Source organism: Esox lucius, chromosome 20, assembly GCF_011004845.1.
Source record: "Esox lucius isolate fEsoLuc1 chromosome 20, fEsoLuc1.pri, whole genome shotgun sequence".
Lineage (NCBI taxonomy): Eukaryota > Metazoa > Chordata > Actinopteri > Esociformes > Esocidae > Esox > Esox lucius.
In genome coordinates this window covers 34,280,483-34,308,151 of record NC_047588.1, presented here as the reverse complement: position 1 = coordinate 34,308,151, position 27,669 = coordinate 34,280,483, and the positions used below count along the sequence as shown (strand labels likewise).

Genomic DNA, 27,669 nt, shown 5'->3' with positions numbered 1-27,669 from the left:
ATATTATTTGATTCCGGAATTTGTATGTTTTTTGCTTTACACTTTATTCAATTCAGGCAAGTTATGATCTCCTGATATTGCAATATAAACAAATAAAACATGGTTAAAACATAAATAAGGCAAAATGACATATAGTTACAATAAAATAATAAAATATCCTTTCAAAAATATCCAACATGTGTAGGTATTCAACATGCATTCAGTAGTCCACTGCATATTATAAAGCAGGAAAATGTCATCCTTCACAGTAAATATTTGTTTGTCCTATTTAATAGGAAATCTGCTTGCATCCAATGTGTTCATTGAACGTGTTCAGCCGGTGATAGATCATTTTTAATGATGGTTTATAGATTCCTTGATGCATTTTAGAATCTCAGAATCCAAAGTTCTTATCGTCACAGGCAACAACTGAGTCATATATAGGTCCATGGCTTCATGGTTATTTCAGTCCAGCATGAGCATTTTCTCTTTGTTCCTCAGTTCTGTGGTGACATGGTGACTGTCGCCCTCTAGAGCATCAGACACCAGCTAATGAACTTTGTCCAAGACAAAACACACACACCAACTAACGGTTAAAAGTAGCTGATGGCAGATCACTTGTGATGTGAAAACAGGCTGTCAATTTCAGTTCATTTCCACAATGATTTCGCAAGTTGAAACTCCACCATTCACACTGTTAATGACTAGCATTCAGCGGGGTGGGTTCCGGTTTTTAAGTGCTGACTAGATAATGTCTGTGGCCTCCTGTAGAGTATCGTAGACCAGCTACTGAGGTGAACCCTCAGGGTCCCGTGATGAAGCTGCCCAGATTTGCAGAGGCTAGTAAACCCAGAGCCCTTGTACAGACTCTGGGGCCTTGCACCAGGGCCCCTGCTCTCCCCCTCCACCCAGCCTTCAGCCCATGTGGATGTCCATCCCCACGTCACCTTACAGACAGAAAATGGAAAATGTGTCAGTTTAGAAGTGGTTACACTGATAATCAACTATGGCCGCATCTTAAATAGTACCCTATTCATAGTGCACTACTTTTGAACAAAGATACACATACTTGTAGTAGGCCATTTAAAAAATGAAATGTATGCTGAATCATACACTCATGTAAAGGATTATTAGGAACACCATACTAATACTGTATTTGACCCCCTTTCGCTTTCAGAACTGCCTTAATTCTACGTGGCATTGATTCAACAAGGTGCTGAAAGCATTCTTTAGAAATGTTGGCCCATATTGATAGGATAGCATCTTGCAGTTGGTGGAGATTTGTGGGATGCACATCCAGGGCACGAAGCTCCCGTTCCACCACATCCCAAAGATGCTCTATTGGGTTGAGATCTGGTGACTGTGGGGGCCATTTAAGTACAGTGAACTCATTGTCATGTTCAAGAAACCAACTTGAAATGATTCGAGCTTTGTGACATGGTGCATTATCCTGCTGGAAGTAGCCATCAGAGGATGGGTACATGGTGGTCATAAACGGATGGACATGGTCAGAAACAATGCTCAGGCAGGCCGTGGCATTTAAACGATGCCCAATTGGCACTAAGGGGCCTAAAGTGTGCCAAGAAAACATCCCCCACACCATTACACTACCACCACCAGCCTGCAAAGTGGTAACAAGGCATGATGGATCCATGTTCTCATTCTGTTTACGCCAAATTCTGACTCTACCATCTGAATGTCTCAACAGAAATCGAGACTCATCAGACCAGGCAACATTCTTCCAGTCTTCAACTGTCCAATTTTGGTGAGCTCATGAAAATTGTAGCCTCTTTTTCCTATTTGTAGTGGAGATGAGTGGTACCCGGTGGGGTCTTCTGCTGTTGTAGCCCATCCGCCTCAAGGTCATGCGTGTTGTGGATTCACAAATGCTTTGCTGCATACCTCGGTTGTAACGAGTGGTTATTTCAGTCAAAGTTGCTCTTCTATCAGCTTGAATCAGGCCCATTCTCCTCTGACCTCTGGCATCAACAAGGCATTTTCGCCCACAGGACTGTCGCATACTGGATGTTTTTCCCTTTTCACACCATTCTTTGTAAACCCGTGAAAATCCCAGTAACTGAGCAGATTGTGAAATACTCAGACCGGCCCGTCTGGCACCAACAACCATGCCACACTCAAAATTGCTTAAATCACTTTTCTTTTCCATTATGACATTCAGTTTGGAGTTCAGGAGATTGTCTTGACCAGGACCACACCCCTAAATGCATTGAAGCAACTGCCATGTGATTGGTTGATAAGATAATTGCATTAATGAGAAATTTAACAGGTGTTCCTAATAATCCTTTAGGTGAGTGTATATGACAGCACATGGAGTATACTCACCTGGTATAACCCGGGCGGGTTGCTCAGTTCCGTAGAACAGTCTATTGTCCTTTTCCGGTGGTTTTGTTAAGTTTTCCAACTACAACAACAATTTGTTCTGAGGTTAAAAACGGCAAATAGATTTTCCATTTTTTTCCATCAGGTGTGTTGGCTAAGAATACATTCTCAATTGTATCAACAACCAGGGACGTATTAGCGCTGCTTGCCTTCGCTCAGGGACTGAACAATACAGTTTTTACCTTACCTCTGGACAGATGCTCTAACCACTAGGCTACCACTAGTCAAGTGAGTACTCATATGCTAGGACAACTGACCTCAGTGCAGAAAGATCCAGAAAGTCGACTTGAAATTTTCCCTTTCTCTGGATAATTACAGCTACTGCAAAAAATAAAAAGAATAAATTGAATTTTTGTTTCTGCAGCGCTGTATCACATCCATCCACATGCATCCTAGTTTCAAATGGCAGTAGAAACGCCTACCCGATGCTATGGGACAACGAGGCATCACAGTCGATAGGTGGCTCCATGGACGTGTGAATCTGGAACATTGAAACAATGAAATCAACAACCCAATCCGGAGTACATAAATGCATGGACCCACTGGAATACCGGAAACATGTTTTCACGATTCCAGTAACATTCCCACCTCTCCTACGTTGCTCTCAGACGACTGGGGAACACCCAACTCCACGTCCTGGACGACGGCTTGTTTTCGACGCTGCTTCATTATGTAGTCATACGTGCTCATTTTGTTCGCCACTGCATAGACCAGACAAAGAAAGCACACAGCGAAGGTTTAATGGCGGGAGTGAAGACCCCAGGGCTACGTGGCATTACTTTAGCAAGGGACAGTTCACCTGACATACAATGAAATTGAAATTCTATACATTTACTCATTTCTGTACCATAACATCTTACTGATCAGCTTAATCCATTCCCATGTCTCTTTGTGTATAAATCATTTAAATGTTTTCATTTGTTTCGAGAATACTACTGATTGCTATAATCCATTTTATTAATCAAGAAACATTTACAAAGAGTCTGACAAAAAAATCCACGGGTTGACCCTTTCTACATCAATTAACAGCCGTGTTAACAGCAGGCCTTGTCAACAGTTGCCGTTTCGGTTGGCTTTGGTCAAATGTGGTGGAGGGAGTAGTGTGTCTTTTGGGATGAACGGTCACTCACAGAGATAGATGTGGAAGAACAGCAGGTGTCCCAGCAGCAGCAGGGAGGCGGAGGCCACCATGACAGTGAGGAAGGCCAAAACCAGGAGGCACGCAGAGCTCGTTTCCATCGGCGCCAGGGGCAGAAAGACCAGCCATGTTCCGTTATTCAACACACCTACACATACAACAGCGTGGACGAGATAAGGCAACAAAAAGGGTTGAAGTGATTGATGGTGTACCGTGGACGAAAATTTAAAATCATTATCCACCTAAACCCTGAGTAGCTGAAAAAATAAAATTTTAACATTTTAAAAATACTGTGGGCCCAAACAACTTCTTTACATGACGAAGCAAAAAGGGCGGAAAAGGTTGAAGTCCATTAACTCTCTCCGTCTAGCCTATCCCAAAACGACCTGGCTGAGTGGACGACTCACTGTTGAACTGAGGTGCGGAGCGGAGACAGGCTGGGTCTATGTAGTGCTGGATGAAGATGAACAGGAGAACTATCAGAAGCAGGAGAACACCCAGTGTAGCAGAACACACCGCCACAAAGAAGTACCTGAGGAAAAACATCAGTCTACAGCACATCCCAAATACTACCCTAAACATACTGTAAAGAACTAGGGCCAAAGTGTAATTTAAGCCGCAGCTGTGGTTTTTAAAGTATCTGTCACTCCATCACTCTTTCGTCAGACAAACGGAGGACAGAAAGTGAATTTGAACTTGCGGTGCATGTGTACTGGAGAACGACCCTAGGCCACAAAATAGTGATATAACAAATGTAAACGGGGCATCAGTGAACACAGGATTTAGTGGCCTTGGTGTTTATGTGCTGAGCCATGTAGTTTGTGGTGCTGAAGGGGATTCTGGAAATAGTGCTACATGTTATATGTGTAGGTATGTGTTTTATGGCATTGCCGTTCGTCCTCTTCCTTGTGTCTCTTGAATTTAATCTTGAGTTGTACAGAAGTACACTGACCACACGGCTATGCAGCAGCTTGGCTTGGCCAGCTAATTCTCTACATGCAACCACATGTATTAATTGACTTATCTGTATGTGCCAATCAACATCATTTTGAAAATGCCAGTTCAGTAAGACATCATTAACCCAAGTTTTATCAAAATCTTTCCAATTTTATCGGCGGGGGACAATTAAATCGTTTAACACTTAGTATTCAATAATGAGTGAAATGGGCTTTATTCTTTCCCTGCTTCCTTTTACCAGTAGTTCCTCCCTCCCACGCAGTTGTTGAGCCATTTACAGTGGTGATCAAAGTCTTCAACACACTTGTTGCAGACGCCGCAGTGCTTCACTTTAGGGTCCCTGTAGAAAAACAAAAAGAAGAAACCCCATCAGCCTTTTCGCCATTCCCTCAATAACCAAAACACAACAGGAGGACATTGGGTTGTAAAGAGCAACCCATTCCCTACAAAGTGCAGCATTTTACCCTGCACCTATGGGCCCTGGTAGAAATGAATTCACTCTAAAGGGAAAGGAGTGTCATCTGGGGATCATAACTTCCTTTTGAGGACTCGGGAGCCACATACACGTTGATTTTACACAGGTAGCAGTGCAGGTTGTGGATGACGTGCGGCTGCTTGGTCTTGTCAAAGACAGGCATCGGGTTGGAGTAGGTTCTCTTGGCTCGGACACCCGCCTCTGCTGGGTCGACGGACACGGCTACGAGATGGGTGACCAGGTGCACAATGAAGGCTGTACCGGTCAACTGCACAGTGGTCAAGGGACTGACGGGAGATAATTACCTCATGCTGTGTCCTGCATACAGTAGAACCCTACCACCTACTCTGCCATGGCAATGCCCTGGTCCAAAGAAGTGTACTACACAGGGTTGAGGGTGCAGTTAAGGACGCAGCCCAAGACCTGCGCCGATCAAAAGTTCAGATGTTGAAGATAACTGGACACACACACACAGGACACAAGGGACTCATGTTCTTAAAAATAACAATAAATGGCCCAGGATATGCAGTACTGAGTGTGTGTGTGTGTGTGTGTGTTTGCAGCCTTCGAGACAAGACACTGTACAACTGAAGATTGGTTTCTGAGAACTGAGAATGGGGGACAATATAATCTTATGAAGCTGGTTGAAAGAACGCCAAGAGTGTGCAAAGCGGGCATCGAGGGAATGGGTGGCTACTTTGAAGAACGTAGAATAAATGTATTTTGATTTAACACTTTTTTGGTTCCTATATTATTCCATGTGTTATTTTATAGTTTGGAAATCATTATTGTTCTACAATGTGGAACATAGTAAAAATAGAACACCCTTGAATAAGTAGGTTTGATCAAACGTCTGACTGGCACTCATTAATACTTAATTAAATTAATATAAAAAAAGCTAACAATGTTACAAATGCACTAACATTTTAGGACAAATTATTTGCTAACAAAGTCAATATATTTCTAAATTATTGAGTTACTGAAACAAATTATATATGAACAGAATGCTCTATATGAACAGTAATGCTGTGTCCTCCAAATTACATCAGTTACTTTCTAATAACTTGCTTGGTTTTGGTTCACATTAGTCCAACTAAGTGTATGGATACAGATGGGTATACTCAATCAAAAACAAGGTAGTTTAGAACTTCCATAATCCTTTTAATTTTTACTTGCTGAATTAGGTTAGATTAATCTGTCAATGGCATTAAAGTTGAGATCAAATGTCCATATATCCAAACATGTCAAAGAAAAACTGTTTAAAGGGGGCACTTAATACCTAAGAGTTTTTGCTTATGGGACAAGTCAAGTGGTTCTACATTTACCTGGCAAAAACTGGCTGTACTTGTACCAGCTAAACTAAAACAACTGGTTCTACTTGTACCAGCTGAACAAAATCAACTACAGGTCAAGCATTATTTTTTTTTTTACTTCAGCTTGAAACTGTAAACCTCTGCTTCCAAGAGTCCTTGTACAGCACCTTGAGTGTGCATAGCATCCTGCCACCATGTCTGGAGGAACAGATTAGTCCTCGGGTAAAGGATACAGAGTAGGTTATCTGGCTCCAGGGTGAAGGTAGCAGTGGGATGTAGATCCCCAAGCCAACTATAGCCATGTAGCTGTATACTGTCCACCCCACCAGCTGGAAGGAGTGAGGGGGGCAGGCCCAACCATTGACCCTGGAGAGGGCTTCTGTCGAAGGGGTCACCAGCTCATTCTTGCTGCCTCCACGTGCAGGAGCCGTCCGCCTCAGCTGTCTTTCAATACAGCTCATCTGGAACAGCAAGGGATCTGTAAATTATTCTGGGTCTCTTTCTATTTCCTTATTTGCTCATATCTCAAAAACACACTGGAGAAGGTTCGAAGAGAGTTACCTTGGACCTTATCCAAAATATGTTTGAGGAAACGAGCAAATAGAATTCAAGGAATCAAAGACAAATTGAGTTGGAGCTAAGGAGTTTTCCTTGACAACATGACCTGAATCAGGAGGAACTCTGGGCCCTGGTTGTAAGCTGAGAAATGTTTTTGCAATAGATGTGAAAGGGCTAATAGATACATCACAATATCAAAAGTGAAGAGGATGATGTGTCACTGTGTCTGTTCTAGAATGCATGACAACACACTGGTGCCACACAGATAGGTTGTGGTTAGATTTGCCAGGGAAATTAGTTGAGTTGGCCCATGACTGCATCTTCAACATCTCGCTACACTGTCAGTAGCTAATAGAGACCATTCTGCTTCGACATGGACATAACATCAGAATGCAAAGTGCAAAATTTACATTTCAGTAATTCAGAAGACACTCACTATTTATTGAATAGCACAACTTTCTATTTAGGAAACACAAACAGGTTTAATTAGGTTAAGATGGAAACCCACCACTTCCTCATACTATGGGCTGTGTAAGGTCAAAAGCAGAAGTTAGTTTCACAAGGGGGATATTGCTTTGAGCAGCCAGCTGGTCTCACCAGTTCAGCCTCAACCAGTAAAAGTTTGGATAAAAGTGTAGATGTTCTTCATACAATGGCCTAGAAACCATGTCCATTAAGCTTTCATATATTGATGATCCAATTAATTCTAAGAATCCAATTATCAGAATGTCAGTGCATGAAAAATCATATTGCAGCACATCACACTGTAATCATCATCTTTGCACAAAATGAGCCAGAGATTTGACATGGGCATTTACGGTATGATCCTGTTCGCCAACATGTTCATAGACAGGAGTGACATTCGGTTGCCTAGCAAAAGCAGTAATACATTCCCTGTGGCGTATTCATTAGACCACGAACGAAAGACAATCCATTGAAACTGGAAGGGCCTAGCTAAACACGTCCATTACAAAACCTCACGTTTTCTGTTGCAAATGTTTTGCTACGGCGTGATCAAATGAATATAACCCCGGCAGGTTATTTGCTCTAGTGCCAATCAGATGGTGTCGCAGACTGCAACGTTCTAGGCAAATAAGAGTGTCATATAGTGCTCACAGAATTGGTTAATTGACAGAGGAAATGTACAGTGAGTCTATGGGTTAGTTTAGGGTAAACCAGCTGAACATGGTTTAATCTACAAATGTTCTATATAAGATTGATGGGATTTTTCATCATCATCATCATCTGTCAGTAAAAAAAGAAAACAACGCAATGCACGCAACACCAGAATCTGAATAAAAGACATTTAAATCACTAACTTACAGTTTAAACAATAAATACATCAACCACATTAGACTATACACATTTGGTACATTTTACATTTCTAAAGTTATTAAAATAATTAGAAAATGACTTACATTTGTCATGTGATACCGTTTAATAACCGACCAACACACCGAGAAGCTTAAAACGAACGGATACGTGGTCAAAGGAAGAATATTTCCCAAGTTTGATTGCCCATAATGGTTTGTTTCACCTGAACAATCAACCGGACGTCTCAATAAGCTACCGCAATCTTTTCATTACGCAAACGCGCATCGAATTGATAGAGAAGGAAACAAAGTTAGTTGATATCAATGATATGCAATATATAATATTGTGCGTGTATCCATGATAAGACCAAATTCACTGGCACGGCGGTATCAGTCAGTCCTAAGTTGAAGAAGTTCTCTGGAGGCGCGAACACCGTGAGCACCACCACTGCTATGGAAACTAGCTTTAAAAAAATGCGCATGCTCTGTACGTGGTTTTTACAACGCGGCAACCGAAGCTTGTCATTAAATAGGCTCCATGGCTTGCACAATCAGAATTATGAGTTTACTTGAGAGCTAAAACATTACATAAAATATGTAATGTATGTATGCAGCCCTCTAACCTTGACATTGCATTGCACGAGGATTCCTTATAATTCGTATTTTTGTATTTTTTTTTATCAAGAACAGAATCAGAATCAAACGTAATCCTAAATGGATTTACACTAATTAAAAATCATATTTTTACTTGATGCAGTTTTAGTGCTAGTAGTAAGACATCATATACTGTCGAAGCAGAATTTAAAAAGCTACCCAACGTTGTCATGGGCTATATACAGTAGCCTACCAAGGCTGTGATAAAGGCAAATTGTGGCTACTTTGAAGAATCTTAAATATAAATGTTGTTTGATTTGATTGACACTGTCTTGGATACTACATGATTCCAAATTTGTCATTTCTTCGTTTTGATGTCTTCTACTATTATTCTACTATTATGTGAAAAATAGTAAAGATAAAGGAACAGCGTGGAATGAGTAGGTGTCCACACTTTGACTAGTACTGTTATACTGTCCTATATATATATATATATATATATATATATATATATATATATATATATATATATATATATATATAGTGTCTCACAAATATGTATATACTGTATATATACATACAGTATCTCACAAAGGTAAGTACACCCCTCCCATTTTTGTAAATATTTGATGATATATTTTCATGTGAGGAAATGACACTTTGCTACAATGTAATGTAGTGAGTGTACAGCTTGTATAACAGTGTAAATTTGCTGTCCCCTCAAAATTACACGACACACAGCTATTCATCTCTAAACCGCTGGCAACAAAAGTGAGTACACCCCTAAGTGAAAATGGCCAAATTGGGCCCAATTAGCCATTTTCCCTTCCCGGTGTCATGTGACTTGTTAGTGTTACAAGGTCTCAGGTGTGAATGGGGAGCAGGTGTGTTAAATTTGGTGTTATCACTCTCACACTCCCTCATACTGGTCACTGGAAGTTCAACATGGCAACTCATGGCAAAGAACTCTCTGAGGATCTGAAAAAAAGAATTGTTGCTCTACATAAAGATGGCCTAGGCTATAAGAAGATTGCCAAGACCCTGAAACTGAGCTGCAGCATGGTGGCCAAGACCATAAATCGGTTTAACAGGAAACTGTTCCACTCAGAACAGGCCTCATCATGGTCAACCAAAGCAGTTGAGTGCACTTGCTCAGCGTCATATCCAGACATTATCTTTGGGAAATGATTTGAACGTATGAGTGCTGCCAGCATTGCTGCAGAGGTTGAAGGGGTGTGGGGGTCAGCCTGTCAGTGCTCAGACCATACACCGCTTCAAATTGGTCTGCATGGCTGTCGTCCCAGAAGGAAGCCTCTTCTAAAGATGATGCACAAGAAAGCCCACAAACAGTTTGCTGAAGACATGCAGACTAAGGACATGGATTACTGGATTAATGAGACCAAGATTAACTTATTTGGGTCAGATTGTGTCAAGTGTGTGTGGCGACAACCAGGTGAGGAGTACAAAGACAAGAATTTGGCCATTTTCTAATTGTACTCACCTTTGTTGCCAGAGGTTTAGACATTAATGGCTGCGTGTCGTGTAATTTTGAGGGGACAGCAAATTTACACTGTTATACAAGCTGTACACTCACTACTTTAAATTGTAGCAAAATGTCATTTCTTCAGTGTTGTCACATGAAAAGATATCATCAAATATTTACAAAAATGGGAGGGGTGAGATACTTTGTGAGATACTGTATGTATATATACAGTATATATATATACTGTGTGTTTATATATATATATATAAACAGTATTTATACAGTATCCAGTGGTTTGTGAGCATATGAGATGCATATGAGATGCATATTAGCTGTGATTAAGGATGAATTTACAATTGATTTTAACATTTACAGTTTTATTGTAGTGTATCTAGTCACAGGTGGATGAACAGTGAGTTTGATTTTGGGTTTTCCATTTTTTTTTATTCATTATTATTTACAGTTTCAGACTTCTTTGAAAACAATGAAATTAAAATTCACCTAATATTTACAACCAAAAGGAAAACATATGTGACAAAGTAAGCATGACACTAAAATAAGTTATGTGACTGTGCATAAAAAAAAAACATGCATGACTCACAGGGAGCCAGAGCTGAGAAAAACAAATATTACAAAGCAAATAGAAAACGATGGCATGTAAATGAAAAAGCGTGAGTAGTGTGGAGCCGAAACAGTGGGGGTATTTGTAGAGTCTGTGTTTTGAGTTGGGGTGGGGCGGACAGGACGGTGGGGTTGGGTTAGGTCGGTCTGGTTGGGGCTGCATGTTGTTCTGGGTGGATTCTGACGGACGGTTTGTGACAACTAGGGTTGGGGGCCCTGGATCGGGAACCAGGATCAGTGTAAATGCTGGAAAACAGGTGCTGGGGCTGGTTCCAGGGGCTGGTTCCAGTGGTGATGCTGTTGGTGGGTCTACAGAGGGGCTATGTAGGTCAGGTGTTTGGACCCGACACGCCTCCTTTGTTGGTTGCTTGGAATGGTTGTGCCGGATATTGGGATCAGGACTGGTGATCTACAGAGAGGACGAACGGGCAGACAAAGTGTAATGCCGGTATTTACTTGACAGTCGTGAGGTGACTCGATTCGGCGAGCACAGTCTCACTAGTCTATGTGGAGAAAATAAGCAGATGCTTAGGGCCCCAGGTGGCAGAATCTGTTTCGGTAATGGTTGACCCACTGCCGGTCTGCCTGCTGGAGAATACTGGGCGGCAGGATTAAGGGATGACATTCTGCAGAGTGGACAATGCGTTGCAGTTTTCCCCTGCAGCAGACAGACACTGACCAAAAGCATGGTAAAGGAATGAGAAGAGGTGAGGATGGATTCTCAGATTGACACACAAAGCTAGACCTGGATTGACTAGGATATGTTTGTTTTTTTTAGCTGCTGCAAGTGACACATCACCTGTCGGGCTTTGTTTCTTCTGTTTTCCCCAATTGAGGATTATGTCTTGGGTTTTCATGGAAATCTCCCACTTATCTCTTTCCATACAATCCATTATGTAGAGTTAAACAAAAATCCTTGTCATTTAAATAAGTCAAGATTTTTAATTCTTGCAATAATTTGTAATGCTATATTTATTCCTTTTTACTCACCTCAGTGGGGACAACAATTTCTGGTGGAACTCCTAATAGACAGAGATAAAGTTACATCAGAGTACAACAGAGTTTCATCTTGATTTGTTGCTTGTGAAATTTGTATAGATAATTCTGGGTAGAGCTTCATAAAATTGTAAAACCAGTCTGCCTGCCAATAGCCTTCCTTTGTTGAATGTGTTTTGGACTCCCATCCTCTTTGCCAGGTCAAAAGCAAGTCTTCAGATATTCTATGATGTGCAAAAGGGCTCTTTCGATTTTTTGTTTAGTGTTTCTAACCAGTTCACATTTGAACAAGGTAGTGAGGACTTGTTATCTGCCCAAATGACTGGGGTGTTGACATAAAAAAGGGGTTTGCATGGCAAATAAAAAAAACCAATGGGGAGCTACCTTACTTCCCTAACCCAGTTTAAAAAGTCCATGGGGCACAATGAAGCGCCTCTTCGCCATAGCCACCACAAACAGTCATTTCTCTCTTACCCTTTACATTCTCTTACCCTAACACATTACTTCACTTCAGTTATAAACATTCAAAATGTTTCCCTATGAACAAGTGGATGATTTAAGAGCTCCCTACATCTCTATATAGAGAAAAAAATAAAATATTGTATCTACAACTTTCTCTAGATGAACCAAAAGAAAACGTGTATCAATATGCATATTTTTTGTTTCTCAATCTAGTGGCAGCCAGTACATTTTTTTATGTAAGAATGTTTATGTAAGAATTCCTGATCCAAGATGAACACTACTACTCTGAGATACTTAATACATAAGGCCCCTGATCTTTGCTTTTTTTTAATCAATATCTTTGAGATATTGTCCCTCTACGAAACGTATGGGACAGACTTTAGGTAAAAAGTTCAAAACGCATAAGGTTATGTTATTGGGGAACACACTTCCAGACTCAAACTGTTTTTTCCCTCAAGCCAGCAACACTGATCCATGATCACAATGATCACACACTAACATTCCAGATGTTTTGATGCCCTTTCAGGTACTTTAATGGGCCTTGGAATATTTCAAATCAATTCTAGTTTTACATTTTATTTAATGTATGTTACTGCCATACTTGCCAGTTTACAATATTCAATACTACAACCAATATTGTTAATTTACAGGACTCTTTTTAAACTGCTGCTATGTACAGTTGTATGTATATTATCGCTTTATCCTCTTGATATGTTTTTGCTGTGTGTACATTTTTCTTCTTAATTCTCACTACGTAGTTGTAGTGTGCTACGCCACCATTCATAAGCTTATTGCACTCTTATGTTTTTATATTCAATAACCTTACCACTGCTGCTAGTTCACACTATTATGTATATTACTCCCATACTTGCCATATCTAAATGTTCAAAAATACTACCCAGATTGCTGCTAGTGTACAGTGTTGTGTATTGTTGCTTTATTTTATACATTATTTTCTGTCTAGCAATATTTTTGCTTATATACTCCTAACTCTCCCTACGTTATTTGTCAGGTGCCCTGTCACAGGAATTTCATTGTGCAGGAAGACGCTGTGTTGTTTGATGCATTTGACAAAAAAAGCTTGAAACTATTGATGTGCCAATGTATTACATTTAACTCTTGTGCCAAAAACATTTGAAATAAAAACTAAATTGTTACTGTATTAAAAACATCTTTATTCTCGTAAGTTCAGCACACATTGAAATATGTACAATCATGAGTTCATAACATGCCAAAGGTTCTCCTCGTCCATGCTGTGCTGGAGCAAAGACAACAAACCAGTGATGTTAAAATGGGATCAGCACCAGATGTTTCCTCCTGACCACAGATCTAGGATCAGATCAACCAACCCGAAACAAGACACATGGAAAATAAAACAGTATCTGAAAGTGGACCAATGGCCGGTCGGGATAAATTATTTCTGGTACCTTTCCCAAAATTCCCAATTCTCCAGAAATATTGGCTGAATATTGGAGAAACTCTAGTTGCCCTGCTCCCTGCCAAATTCCAGGAGTCTACAACAGGGATTTCTCAACAACCTGGTGGGAGTTATTTCCTTATTTCCAGTTGTATCCCAGTTCATGTGGATCATGGGTTGGCTGTGGAGCCAGGCTCTGGAGACTGAAGGAACTCATAAGGGTCGTGAACCATCTCAGACTGGTCGCCAACACCCAGGTGAGTAGGACTCCCTGAGGAGAAACAGAAAAACAGGACCAACAGTTATTACCTTGAATACAACAGACTGAACGCATAAAATAGAACCTCATGAAGTTGGCCAAGAGAATGCCAAGAGTGTGCAAAGCTGTCATCAAGGCAAAGGGTGCCCGCTTTGAAAAATATACAATATGATATGTATCCCTGATTCAGCCGCTTCAACCTCACTCTCCTCCCCTTCCACATCCAATGACTCACTCTCCTCTTTCCTTCTGGCTGGCTTGGCCTTCCCCCCTCCTGCTCAACGGTTTCGTGACTCACTGCGAGCACACCTACCCTTGCCATGTGCTCCACCAGGAGTCCCTAGTGCACTACTTATGACCAGTGGATCACTTGCTGAAGGACTGAGTTGTATTTGGAACAAGTCCCCAGTGCTGTCCTTACCCAGGTGATGCTGGTCTCTGTCAGAGGTGCCCGACAGGGAGGAGAGGTTGGAGGAAGGCCTGGAGCCTCCCCTCTCCACCTGGCCTTCCTGAAACTCCTGCAGGAGCTTGGCTGCCTCTTCAAAATGCTGCTGGCTGCTACCGTCATCGTGCTCCGGCTCCTTCTTCACAGACTTACCTACCAGGGAGGAGGGTTACATGAATACAGGTCATACCTACCAGGGAGGAGGGTTACATGAATACAGGTCTTACCTACCAGGGAGGAGGGTTACATGAATACAGGTCTTACCTACCAGGGAGGAGGGTTACATGAATACAGGTCTTACCTACCAGGGAGGAGGGTTACATGAATACAGGTCTTACCTACCAGGGAGGAGGGTTACATGAATACAGGTCTTACCTACCAGGGAGGAGGGTTACATGAATACAGGTCTTACCTACCAGGGAGGAGGGTTACATGAATACAGGTCTTACCTACCAGGGAGGAGGGTTACATGAATACAGGTCTTACCTACCAGGGAGGAGGGTTACATGAATACAGGTCATACCTACCAGGGAGGAGGGTTACATGAATACAGGTCTTACCTACCAGGGAGGAGGGTTACATTTCTATAGGTCTTACCTACCACGGATGAGGGTGCGTGTGTGTGTTGATAGTAGCAATGAATGAAAGTGATGAAAACAACACTTGTGATAATCTCACCTAATGAGTTGAGCATGGACATCTCTAGAGACATATCTGAGTAGCTCTTCATGGACATGAAGTCCAGCACAGAGCTACCTTCTCCTAGAACTGTCCCATCAGCCACCTGAGCACACAAAAACACATGTAAGATCAGGCAGACAAGCACATAGGCCAAGCAGGATGGGAAAACACAGAGGTTTCAAGAACCTTGAACTCCAAACAAACTAAACCCCAGTAGACATTCAACAGCTGCGAGTCACGTGCCTGCATATCACAGATGCTGGTCTTCATTTCATCAGGTAAGGTCATGTTTCTTTTCTGAAACAGAAACAGATATTAAAATCACATTCACCCAACTTAGATACATTCAGATCATACCAGTGGTTACAAATGGCACAACAAACACATATCAGCACATATTCAAGTGACAATCCCTTAAAATATATAATACATGGAAGACATACTGTAAAGACTTCAGTCCACTCTATCCCAGACCAGACTTAGCCAGTGTAGAATATATTCCACTGTATTCCAGACCAGACTTAGCCAGTGTAGAATATATTCCACTGTATCCCAGACCAGACTAAGCCAGTGTAGAATATATTCCACTGTATCCCAGACCAGACTAAGCCAGTGTAGAATATATTCCACTGTATCCCAGACCAGACGTAGCCAGTGTTGAATATACAGTGATCAAGTCTTCAGTGAGTTTCTGACAACAGCTTCCTCAAGCAAACCAAGATACTTAGTCGTTGTTACCACCGGTATCCCCTGTCCCCCCAAATTGACTGCTGGATGTTGTTGATGGTGTCTGGATAAAAGCATTCCCACTGACATCTCTCCATTCAAGTGCACGTTGCTGGATGTGGCCCACACATTCAGATGTTTTGTCCATGGAGGTGTTCTTTTGGGTGCTGTGCAGTGGTTTTGCAGGTCCACAATCAGAGTTGCCAGTTCCCAGGGTGTCATTAAAAACAAGGGGAGGCCTACTTTTAGCTGAGTCAGTCCTGAATGTGCTACTTACCTGTCGGATCTGGAAGATAGCCTTCGAGTGATCTCCTGCAGTCATCTTATCCAGCAGCCCGTCCACAAAACGCTTCGTAACGTTCCCGCAATCTTTAACAAACTCTTGGATACTGTAAAAAATGTACAAGACATCATTTGATAACTTTCTTTGTTTATCTAGAACTCCCAGTTGGAGGATTTTGGATTTCAATCTTTTGTACTGCTGATTCAAGAAAACTTCTGGCCGGGAGTTTTGGGAAATGTACCAAACCTTTGCCACTAAAAGGAAACGTGCTGCTGTAAAGACGTGCGTGCTGCCACTGGCTAACCTGAGAGCACACTGAACCCCGGTCTCGTCCCCATAGGCTGAGTAGAGCAGGTCCACCTCATCAGGAAGCAGGTCGGGGTAGATGGAGTTGTTCTGCAGGGTCTGGGTGTTGTATGCACTGCTCAGGAACGTCACTGCAACAGGAGCAGGAAGCTAGCCTCAGAAGGAACTCTTTCTTTCCTAGCTAACAATGTGAAGGGCAGTGAAGAACAACTCACCCAACGACAGCTGCACTGCTTGACTATGTAGGGCACATACAGGCACTGTGTGTCTAAATGTAATAGCTCATGTGCTTCGTCAGCAGAGGAAGACGTGCCCTTTCTACACATACCCTTGTGTCTACGATCGTCTTTGAAACCCAGTGTTGTCAGTCCAGGCAGCAGCTTATTGGACAGAGAGCTGAGGTCCACCGGGTGAGTCTCCTCCTCTGGAAGATGTACAGATGATTGATTTACTTCACCACAATGTTGAACGGTGCAAAACATTCACAATATACCTGATGTACAGTATACTGTAGGCACACGGCGTATTTGGTGGGACCGCAAAACCTTAATTGAACATATAATGTAAATGTCGGGCAACCCACCTTCTGCGTCTGGATCCAGCTGATTCACTACAGTGTACAACAGATTACCATCAGGCTCCTTCCTCAGGTAACCCATCTAAAAGCACAAGAAACCATAAACCAACAGTCACCAGAGGAACTAAACATACATCCTAATTTATACACACAAAAAAAGCATTTACAGACAGGGCCTTAGAGTTGTTCATCTAGAGGTCGTTTGGTATACCTTAAATGTGGTCATATAGTGGTTGGTTGTTATACCGTACAGTTGGTCATATAGTGGTTGTATGGTATACCTTAGAATTGGTCATATAGTGGTTGGTTGTTATACTGTAGAATTGGTCATATAGTGGTTGGTTGTTATACCGTACAGTTGGTCATATAGTGGTTGTATGGTATACCTTAGAATTGGTCATATAGTGGTTGGTTGTTATACCGTAGATTTGGTCATATAGTGGTTGGTTGTTATACCGTAGAGTTGGGCATATAGTGGTTGTTGTTATACCGTAGAGTTGGGCATATAGTGGTTGTTGTTATACCTTAGAGTTGGTCATATAGTGGTTGTTGTTATACCTTAGAGTTGGTCATATAGTGGTTGTTGTTATACCTTAGAGTTGGTCATATAGTGGTTGTTGTTATACCTTAGAGTTGGTCATATAGTGGTTGTTGTTATACCTTAGAGTTGGTCATATAGTGGTTGTTGTTATACCTTAGAGTTGGTCATATAGTGGTTGTTGTTATACCTTAGAGTTGGTCATATAGTGGTTGTTGTTATACCTTAGAGTTGGTCATATAGTGGTTGTTGTTATACCTTAGAGTTGGTCATATAGTGGTTGTTGTTATACCTTAGAGTTGGTCATATAGTGGTTGTTGTTATACCTTAGAGTTGGTCATATAGTGGTTGTTGTTATACCTTAGAGTTGGTCATATAGTGGTTGTTGTTATACCTTAGAGTTGGTCATATAGTGGTTGTTGTTATACCTTAGAGTTGGTCATATAGTGGTTGTTGTTATACCTTAGAGTTGGTCATATAGTGGTTGTTGTTATACCTTAGAGTTGGTCATATAGTGGTTGTTGTTATACCTTAGAGTTGGTCATATAGTGGTTGTTGTTATACCTTAGAGTTGGTCATATAGTGGTTGTTGTTATACCTTAGAGTTGGTCATATAGTGGTTGTTGTTATACCTTAGAGTTGGTCATATAGTGGTTGTTGTTATACCTTAGAGTTGGTCATATAGTGGTTGTTGTTATACCTTAGAGTTGGGCATATAGTGGTTGTTGTTATACCTTAGAGTTGGTCATATAGTGGTTGTTGTTATACCTTAGAGTTGGGCATATAGTGGTTGTTGTTATACCTTAGAGTTGGTCATATAGTGGTTGTTGTTATACCTTAGAGTTGGTCATATAGTGGTTGTTGTTATACCTTAGAGTTGGTCATATAGTGGTTGTTGTTATACCTTAGAGTTGGGCATATAGTGGTTGTTGTTATACCTTAGAGTTGGTCATATAGTGGTTGTTGTTATACCTTAGAGTTGGGCATATAGTGGTTGTTGTTATACCTTAGAGTTGGTCATATAGTGGTTGTTGTTATACCTTAGAGTTGGTCATATAGTGGTTGTTGTTATACCTTAGAGTTGGGCATATAGCGATTGATGCGGTCCCGGGCCTCATCTGCGGCGTGCTCCACCAGGGCCAGAACGTGTTCCTCCGCTGTGCTGTCAGTCAGGCTGCAGGCGTTCCCCTCTGGCTCGTAGAGGTAGCTGCTGGGCCCACAGATGACAACACGGTAATTTAGAAGTTCATCATAATAATTCAGGATGTTGGACGTAATATTTAATGATAATATGGATCAATTAAACCAACATCCTTTCTAGGGAGTTTATCTCAGACACTGTGCATTGTCATTGGTTGGGCTTTGGCGGCCTACACTGGGATATTGTAAACTTTGGACTTTGTTAAATATAAAAAGGCTTTCAAGGTGTAATATTTTATTGACTGACAGTAGAGGATACAATGAGATGGCTTTTCCCTGATACCTGATGACCTCCTTCATGTCCTTGATGTCTTTGGGTTGTTTCTTGGACTTCTTGGCTGACGCCAACTCCACGGGCATGGGTAGGACCTCCGGCTGGGGCTCCTCCGATGCCACGTCCTCGTCCCCCAAAATGGCGGCCTGCTGAGAGAAATCCATGTCCTGCATGAAAGACATGCTGCGTTTCAGAGCTAAGAGCCGCTCCTGCGAAGAGTACAGAGCCAGAGGGAGAGAGAGAGAGAGCCACAGGGCAAGGCTTTATCCTCCATTGGCTGTGTCTCAGCCAGAGAGTGATAGAATGGCTGGTGGAATGGGGTGATGATGAGGTGGATCCTTGGGAAGGAAACTAGGGGTTATAACAGTCACTCCAGACCTGCCATCTGTGTACATTAATGTTTAGATACAGCTCTGGAAAACATGAAGAGACCACTGAACCGTTTTCTTTCCTTTCCAAAAAGTTGAAAAGGAAAGTTTTGAGGAACAGAAGCGTTCAATTCGCAGGGGTCTCTTAATTTTAACTCTTCTGTTCCTCACTAAAAACCTTCCTTTTTGACATTTTTGGAAAGAAAAAGGTGCAGTGGTAATTATTTCTGGAGATGTACATACAAAAATATATAAATCTGTTTTAAGTCCACCAAATTCTCAATTTAACCACTGCTGTATATAACCCCCTCCAAGAACTGCCACCTTAACGTGGTGGAGGGGTTTGAGTACCCGAGTGACCCTAGGAGCTATGTTGTCTGGGGCTATATGCCCCTGGTAGGGTCTCCCAAGGCAAACAGGTCTTAGGCGACGGGTCAGACTAAGAGCGGTTCAAAACCCCCTAAATGAAGAAAAACATTTTGAGTACCGTGACGTCGCCCGGTATGGCGCAGCCGGGGCCCCACCCTGGAGCCAGGCCCGGGGTTGGGGCTCGTATGCGAGCGCCTGGTGGCCGGGCCTTCCCCCATGGGGCCCGGCCGGGCTCAGCCCGAACGGGCGACGTGGGGCCGCCCTCCCGTGGGCTCACCACCCACAGGAGGGACCATAAGGGGCCGGTGCGAAGAGGATCGGGCGGCAGTCGAAGGCAGGGGCCTAGACAACCCGATCTCTGGACACGGAAACTGGCTCTAGGGACGTGGAATGTCACCTCGCTGGCGGGGAAGGAGCCTGAGTTGGTGCGTGAGGTTGAAAGGTTCCGATTAGAGGTAATCGGGATCACCTCTACACACGGCTTGGGCTCTGGAACCACACTCCTTGAGAGAGGATGGACTCTTCACCACTCTGGAGTTGCCCATGGTGAGAGGCGGCGGGCTGGTGTGGGTTTGCTCATAGCTCCCCAGCTCTGCCGCCATGTGTTGGAGTTTACCCCGGTGAACGAGAGGGTCGTTTCCCTGCGCCTACGGGTCGGGGATAGGTCTCTCACTGTTGTTTGTGCCTACGGGCCGAACGGCAGTGCAGAGTACCCGACCTTCTTGGAGTCTCTGGGAGGGGTGCTGGAAAGTGCTCCGACTGGGGACTCTATTGTTCTACTGGGGGACTTCAACGCCCACGTGGGCAACGACAGTGACACCTGGAGGGGCGTGATTGGGAGGAACGGCCCCCCGGATCTGAACCCGAGTGGTGTTCAATTATTGGACTTCTGTGCTAGTCACAGTTTGTCCATAACGAACACCATGTTCAAGCATAAGGGTGTCCATCAGTGCACGTGGCACCAGGACACCCTAGGCCGCAGGTCGATGATCGACTTTGTTGTCGTCTCATCTGACCTGCGGCCGTATGTCTTGGACACTCGGGTGAAGAGAGGGGCGGAGCTGTCAACTGATCACCACCTGGTGGTGAGTTGGATCCGATGGCGGGGGAGGAAGCTGGACAGACTCGGCAGGCCCAAGCGTACTGTAAGGGTCTGCTGGGAACGTCTGGCCGAGTCTCCTGTCAGAGAGATCTTTAACTCCCACCTCCGGCAGAGTTTCGACTGGATCCCGAGGGAGGTTGGAGATATTGAGTCCGAGTGGACCATGTTCTCCACCGCCATTGTCGAAGCGGCCGCTCGGAGCTGTGGCCGTAAGGTCTCCGGTGCCTGTCGAGGCGGCAATCCCCGAACCCGGTGGTGGACACCGGAAGTAAGGGATGCCGTCAAGCTGAAGAAGGAGTCCTATCAGGCCTGGTTGGCTTGTGGGACTCCTGAGGCAGCTGACGGGTACCGACAGGCCAAGCGGGCTGCAGCCCGGGTGGTTGTGGAGGCAAAAACTCGGGCCTGGGAGGAGTTCGGTGAGGCCATGGAGAAGGACTATCGGCTGGCCTCGAAGAGATTCTGGCAAACCATCCGGCGCCTCAGGAGAGGGAAACAGTGCCCTACCAACGCTGTTTACAGTAGAGGTGGACAGCTGTTGACCTCAACTGAGGATGTCGTCGGGCGGTGGAAGGAGTACTTCGAGGATCTCCTCAATCCCGCTGACACGTCTTCCATTGAGGAAGCAGAGGATGAGGGCTCAGAGGTGGACTCGTCCATCACCCGGGCTGAAGTCACTGAGGTGGTCAAGAAACTCCTCGGTGGCAAGGCACCGGGGGTGGATGAGATCCGCCCTGAGTACCTCAAGTCTCTGGATGTTGTGGGGCTGTCTTGGTTGACACGCCTGTGCAACATCGCGTGGCGGTCGGGGACAGTGCCTCTTGGATGGCAGACCGGGGTGGTGGTCCCTATTTTTAAGAAGGGGGACCGGAGGGTGTGTTCCAACTATAGGGGGATCACACTTCTCAGCCTCCCCGGGAAAGTCTATGCCAGGGTTCTGGAGAGGAGAATACGGCCGATAGTAGAACCTCGGATTCAGGAGGAACAGTGTGGTTTTCGTCCGGGCCGTGGAACACTGGACCAGCTCTATACCCTCTACGGGGTGTTGGAGGGTTCATGGGAGTTTGCCCAACCAATCCACATGTGTTTTGTGGATTTGGAGAAAGCATTCGACTGTGTCCCTCGCGGCATCTTGTGGAGGGTGCTTGGGGAATATGGGGTCCTGGGTCCTTTGCTAAGGGCTGTCAGGTCCCTGTACAACCGAAGCAGGAGCTTGGTCCGCATTGCCGGCAGTAAGTCAGACTTGTTCCCAGTGCATGTTGGACTCCGGCAGGGCTGCCCTTTGTCACCGGTTCTGTTCGTAATTTTTATGGACAGAATTTCTAGGCGCAGCCAGGGGCCGGAGGGTGTCAGGTTTGGGGACCACACAATTTCGTCTCTGCTCTTTGCAGATGATGTTGTCGTGTTGGCCCCTTCTAACCAGGACCTTCAGCATGCACTGGGACGGTTTGCGGCCGAGTGTGAAGCGGTGGGGATGAAAATCAGTACCTCCAAATCTGAGGCCATGGTCCTCAGTCGGAAAAGGGTGGCTTGCCCACTTCAGGTTGGTGGAGAGTGCCTGCCTCAAGTGGAGGAGTTTAAGTATCTAGGGGTCTTGTTCACGAGTGAGGGAAGGATGGAACGGGAGATTGACAGACGGATCGGTGCAGCTTCTGCAGTAATGCGGTCGATGTATCGGTCTGTCGTGGTGAAGAAAGAGCTGAGCCGCAAGGCGAAGCTCTCGATTTACCAGTCAATCTACGTTCCTACTCTCACCTATGGTCATGAGCTTTGGGTCATGACCGAAAGGACAAGATCCCGGATACAGGCGGCCGAAATGAGCTTTCTCCGCAGGGTGGCCGGGCGATCCCTTAGAGATAGGGTGAGAAGCTCGGTCACCCGGGAGGAGCTCAGAGTAGAGCCACTGCTCCTCCACATCGAGAGGGGTCAGCTGAGGTGGCTTGGGCATCTTTTTCGGATGCCTCCGGAACGCCTTCCTGGGAAGGTGTTCCGGTCCCGTCCCACCGGGAAGAGACCCCGGGGAAGACCTAGGACACGCTGGAGGGACTATGTCTCCCGGCTGGCCTGGGAACGCCTCGGTGTCCCCCCGGAAGAGCTAGAGGAAGTGTCTGGGGAGAGGGAAGTCTGGGCATCCCTGCTTAGACTGCTGCCCCCGCGACCCGGCCCCGGATAAGCGGGAGAAGATGGATGTATATAACGGTATGAGCAGGTGTTGTGTTTTACGTGAACCACACACGTGAACACGTGAACCACACACGTGAACACGTGAACCACACACGTGAACCAATCTGAAGCAAAAGCAAGGACATAGAAACGTTTACCAACAAGCCAACATCATAGGGGAAAACAGAAAAAGGGCCATGCTGGCAACATGGAAACAGGATTCTGCACAACCTAAGGCATCTATCAGAAGGAGAAAATCAACGTAATGGATGGGTTAAAAAAATATGAACAAAACAATTGATAAACGGACGATAACGTTTACGTCTGGTCCTTGTATAGGACACAGACACTCATTACTTTGCTCATCATCTTGAAGCCAGTGTGCAGCAGCTTCTTGGCAGCCTTGTAGTACACAGTCTCCGGACGGTTATACACCATGGCGTTGTCACACATCAGCTTGAAGTCCGCCTGCAACAGACAAAGCCACTTTAGGTGCTCCCTCACTCGCTTCATTTTAACACAGGTAAATACTTTCCAGCTGAGGCAAATACATATTTGCCTATGAAAATACAAATTGTTTATCAAAATTTTTAACAAATTACATTTCCACAAGTGAAATCCACGATAGGCTCTTTCACAATGAATCTTTCCTTGACTCGCTATACACTCACCTAAAGGATTCTTAGGAACACCATACTAATACTGTGTACTTTCGCCTTCAGAACTGCCTTAATTCTACGTGGCATTGATTCAACAAGGTGCTGAAAGCATTCTTTAGAAATGTTGGCCCATATTGATAGGATAGCATCTTGCAGTTGGTGGAGATTTGTGGGATGCACATCAAGGGCACGAAGCTCCCGTTCCACCACATCCCAAAGATGCTCTATTGGGTTGAGATCTGGTGACTGTGGGGGCCATTTCAGTACAGTGAACTCATTGTCATGTTCAAGAAACCAATTTGAAATGATTTGAGGTTTGTGACATGGTGCATTATCCTGCTGGAAGTAGCCATCAGAGGATGGGTACATGGTGGTCATAAAGGGATGGAAATGGTCAGAAACAATGTTCAGGTAGGCATTTAAACGATGCCCAATTGGCACTAAGGGGCCTAAATTGTGCCAAGAAAACATCCCCCACACCATTACACCACCACCACCAGCCTGCACAGTGGTAACAAGGCATGATGGATCCATGTTCTCATTCTGTTTACGCCAAATTCTGACTCTACCATCTGAATGTCTCAACAGAAATCGAGACTCATCAGACCAGGCAACATTCTTCCAGTCTTCAACTGTCCAATTTTGGTGAGCTCGTGCAAATTGTAGCCTCTTTTTCCTATTTGTAGTGGAGATGAGTGGTACCCGGTGGGGTCTTCTGCTGTTGTAGCCCATCTGCCTCAAGGCTGTGCGTGTTGTGGCTTCACAAATGCTTTGCTGCATACCTCGGTTGTAACGAGTGGTTATTTCAGTCAAAGTTGCTCTTCTATCAGCTTCAATCAGTCGGCCCATTCTCCTCTGACCTCTAGCATCAACAAGGCATTTTCGCCCACAGGACTGCCGCATACTGGATGTTTTTCCCTTTTCACACCATTCTTTGTAAACCCTAGAAATGGTTGTGCGTGAAAATCCCAGTAACTGAGCAGATTGGGAACTACTCAGACCAGCCCGTCTGGCACCAACAACCATGCCACGCTCAAAATTGCTTAAATCACCTTTCTTTCCCATTCTGACATTCAGTTTGGAGTTCAGGAGATTGTCTTGACCAGGACCACACGCCTAAATGCATTGAAGCAACTGCCATGTAATTGGTTGATGAGAAATTGAACAGGTGTTTCTAATAATCCTTTAGGTGAGTGTATATTCCATACTGCTTTTCAAAAGGCACTGAGGAAAAAGGTCAGAGGGGAAAGAAATTGGGCCATCATTTCTACTACAGAGAGGAATCACTACAAGGCGTATTGAGATACAGCCAAACAGTCAGCATGTTGACAATTCAAAATCAGGCCAGTGGTAGTCTGTGATCATCAGAAAGCCATGTGGTCACTTGAATGAGCACCACACCTTAAACTCTGTGACAGTTTTGTACTCGTTGTCTGTGATCTTGTCCTTCATGGTGCTGAAGTCCATTGGGTGTTTAATGATCACAGAGTAACCTGGAGCAATGGCGTCTGTCACCGGAAAGGAGAAAAACCCATGGGCATCCTTCCTGGAAAGACAAGACAATGGGTTTGTTAGTGTTGTGGAAATACTGATAATCCTGAAACCAACAGGCACAATACAGAAAGGTCTGTATTAGATATGTGAATGGTGTCAGAAGCCCTGACCTCTGAAGCTGGCGCAGGAAGTGTTCCAACAGCTGCTGTCGAGGGGTACACTCACTCTCTGACGTGAGAGACAGACAGACATACAATCTCATCAACACAGATTCTACAGCCCAATGTGATTGGACATTCATGACCTTTAACCCCTACCGGGTACAGTGACATATTCTGTTGTTTTGGGTCTGTACTCCAGCACACTGGATTTGAAATAAAGCAAGCTAAAACTGGTATTTTATGTATGAAAATGGCTCTAATTCCTACACCGGTTATGGATGTAAATACTCTCAAATTAAAGCTCACTGACTGCGCTTTAACCTCTTTGCGATTTTTTCATTTCAAATCCAACATGCTTGAATACAGACCCAAAACAACACAATGGGACACTGTTCAAAAACCTGTGGAGTGCAATGTATGTTATTATCCTTTATCTCAAGCGTAATAACACGTAACAACACATAAGATGACATGTACCATTACCTGTTGCTGTCCTGCATGCCCGGACAGGTCTATCCCCTTGCTGTTCCACTTCCACCTTTATGTTGGGAAGAAAGTCGTCCATCATCTCAGACTCCATCTCAAACCTCTCCCTCTTCCTCTTCTTCTCCTCCTGCTGCTGCCGAGACACCCACAACACCAGTCAAAGACACAGTCCTCACTACCCTACTGGACATTGTCCTATGACCTCTGTCCCATGACCTCTTAGAACATGTCCTGATTTCTGACTCCTCTCCCAAAATGTCAGCTTGGACTATCCACATCTTGGATTTATTTAAGTGTCTTCCGTCAATTCTCAAACCAATCTAATACTTTTAAAACGAGTGCCAGAATGTCTGTTTATTCTGAGAGAAGGGAACAGTTGAGACACATGCCAGGGGATTTTCTGATCACAAGAGCTGACCCACAGAAAACCAGAAAGACTCCAGACAACAAGGGGCCACTTGATCAGGGGGAAAAAGAAAAACTCCTGGCGCAACTTACCAAAACTGTACCCACCTCAAAACTAATGTTTGGTATCTTTGGCAGCATGAAAGGCTCTACGGCCACAGCAGAGTGACCGGGCATGGTGTTGGGCAAGCCCACAGCACTGCCAGAGGCTGCCCCCTCAGAGGCAGCAGCCTCACTCTGCTCCCGCTCTCTCTTCTTCCTCTTCTCCTCCTGCAAAAGAGCATATGTGGATGGATTCATGATGTTTACTGTCCTGGATGGGGACAGTGTCCTGCATGACCACATTATTGAATTATTCAGCAGTCACGCGTGATCCTGCTATGGATTATGTGCAGTTGACGCAGTGTGTTTTGGAGAATGTGGCTACAGAGATATTTTGTTGGAGGTACATTCTATGCTTTTTATGAAAGCCTTGTTCTCCTCATGCTCACTTTACGTCTCCTCCTCTCGTCATCGTCTAAGTGTTTGTCTTTCTCCTTCTCAGACTTTTTCTTTTTCTTCTTCTTTTTGTCCTTGTGACGCTCCCGTTCATGGTCTGACCTGTCGTCGTAGTAACTGGAGTCATGGCCGGAGCCTGAGAGTTCTGTGATTTCACTTCCTCCTACTTTGAGGACCAGCTTCAGTGGCTTCTCAAAAGGCTTGTCTTCAGAGTCTGAAAACAGAAAATAAAATTGACTCTGCGTAATGGTTAATTCCAAGTGCACAATCATTAAGCATACACGCGTCAGCAGCATATTTAATGCAGGGTCAATGAAAAGATATGCACTGAAGCAATACAATACCCATCACAGGTTGCTAACCTGGGTAGCTAACTAGCCTCAACGCCAATATCACCCATAAAACGCGAAGGGCAGCACTAAACAGAAGTGCAGTAACAGTGGCTTTGGCACTGCAGGATGATTCAGACAGCTAGCTTACGTTAGCGGTACAGTCAGTACAACAATAACGTTTTAGCCAAGCTAGTAAGTAGCTACAAGAAACAAAGCCAGGCTTAGAACAGGTTTCTTACCATCAACGGTTCTCCACTCCGGCTTGTGCTTTTTATGCTTTTTTCCCATGTTTTTTGTGTTGTAATAGGCGAAAAACTATAAATCGTATTATTTAGATCTACATTATTGTTTGCATATTATACGTTCACCAGGGTCTTGTGAGCAACATAAAAAAAACACTTCCGGGTCACGAAAATGGGGCACGTTTCAAAATAAAAGTGTCCAACGGATTAGCTCAAAACTGTTTAGTTCAAAATTCATTAATACATTTAATTCATTAATTGTTTAAGAAAATATTTTAACAACTAATATTTGTTCACATTTAAGAGTTATTCCAATAGAAAGTGGGTATTAAAACGTGTTCCAAGGTCAAAATTAAAACAATGCGAATGGCAATGTGAATATGGAATTATTATTGCCT

General features: G+C 44.0%; 2 protein-coding genes across 11 annotated transcripts; both read right to left on the bottom strand.

Annotated features, from left to right (window-relative positions):
- Nucleotides 1–68: 68 nt before the first annotated feature.
- zdhhc11 (zinc finger DHHC-type containing 11) lies at nt 69–8,618 on the bottom strand. The gene is made up of 11 exons (XM_010884436.4): nt 8,239–8,618; nt 6,496–6,723; nt 5,039–5,217; nt 4,713–4,814; nt 3,925–4,049; nt 3,510–3,665; nt 2,968–3,080; nt 2,802–2,860; nt 2,637–2,700; nt 2,323–2,401; nt 69–926 (listed from the first exon to the last, which is right to left on the bottom strand). Exons 1-11 carry the CDS (start codon nt 8,245–8,247, stop codon nt 895–897), a joined length of 1,146 nt encoding a protein of 381 aa, XP_010882738.1. The 5' UTR covers nt 8,248–8,618; the 3' UTR covers nt 69–894.
- Nucleotides 8,619–13,443: 4,825 nt separating this feature from the next.
- On the bottom strand, nt 13,444–27,459 carry brd9 (bromodomain containing 9). Of its 10 annotated transcripts, none has more exons than XM_034289065.1 (17): nt 27,269–27,459; nt 26,691–26,911; nt 26,293–26,469; nt 25,792–25,927; nt 25,318–25,375; nt 25,055–25,199; nt 23,352–23,462; nt 19,005–19,204; nt 18,596–18,728; nt 16,990–17,065; nt 16,735–16,830; nt 16,405–16,537; nt 16,095–16,206; nt 15,335–15,388; nt 15,089–15,194; nt 14,387–14,563; nt 13,444–13,977 (listed from the first exon to the last, which is right to left on the bottom strand). In XM_034289065.1, the coding sequence occupies exons 1-17, from the start codon at nt 27,315–27,317 to the stop codon at nt 13,877–13,879; spliced, it is 2,085 nt and encodes a 694-aa protein (XP_034144956.1). In that variant the 5' UTR covers nt 27,318–27,459; the 3' UTR covers nt 13,444–13,876. The 10 variants fall into 10 exon arrangements, with proteins under 10 accessions (XP_034144956.1, XP_034144955.1, XP_034144954.1 ...); XM_034289064.1 differs by having other exon boundaries at nt 18,596–18,731; nt 25,792–25,924; XM_034289063.1 differs by having other exon boundaries at nt 18,596–18,731; nt 27,269–27,458.
- Between the last annotated feature and the right edge of the window lie 210 nt (nt 27,460–27,669).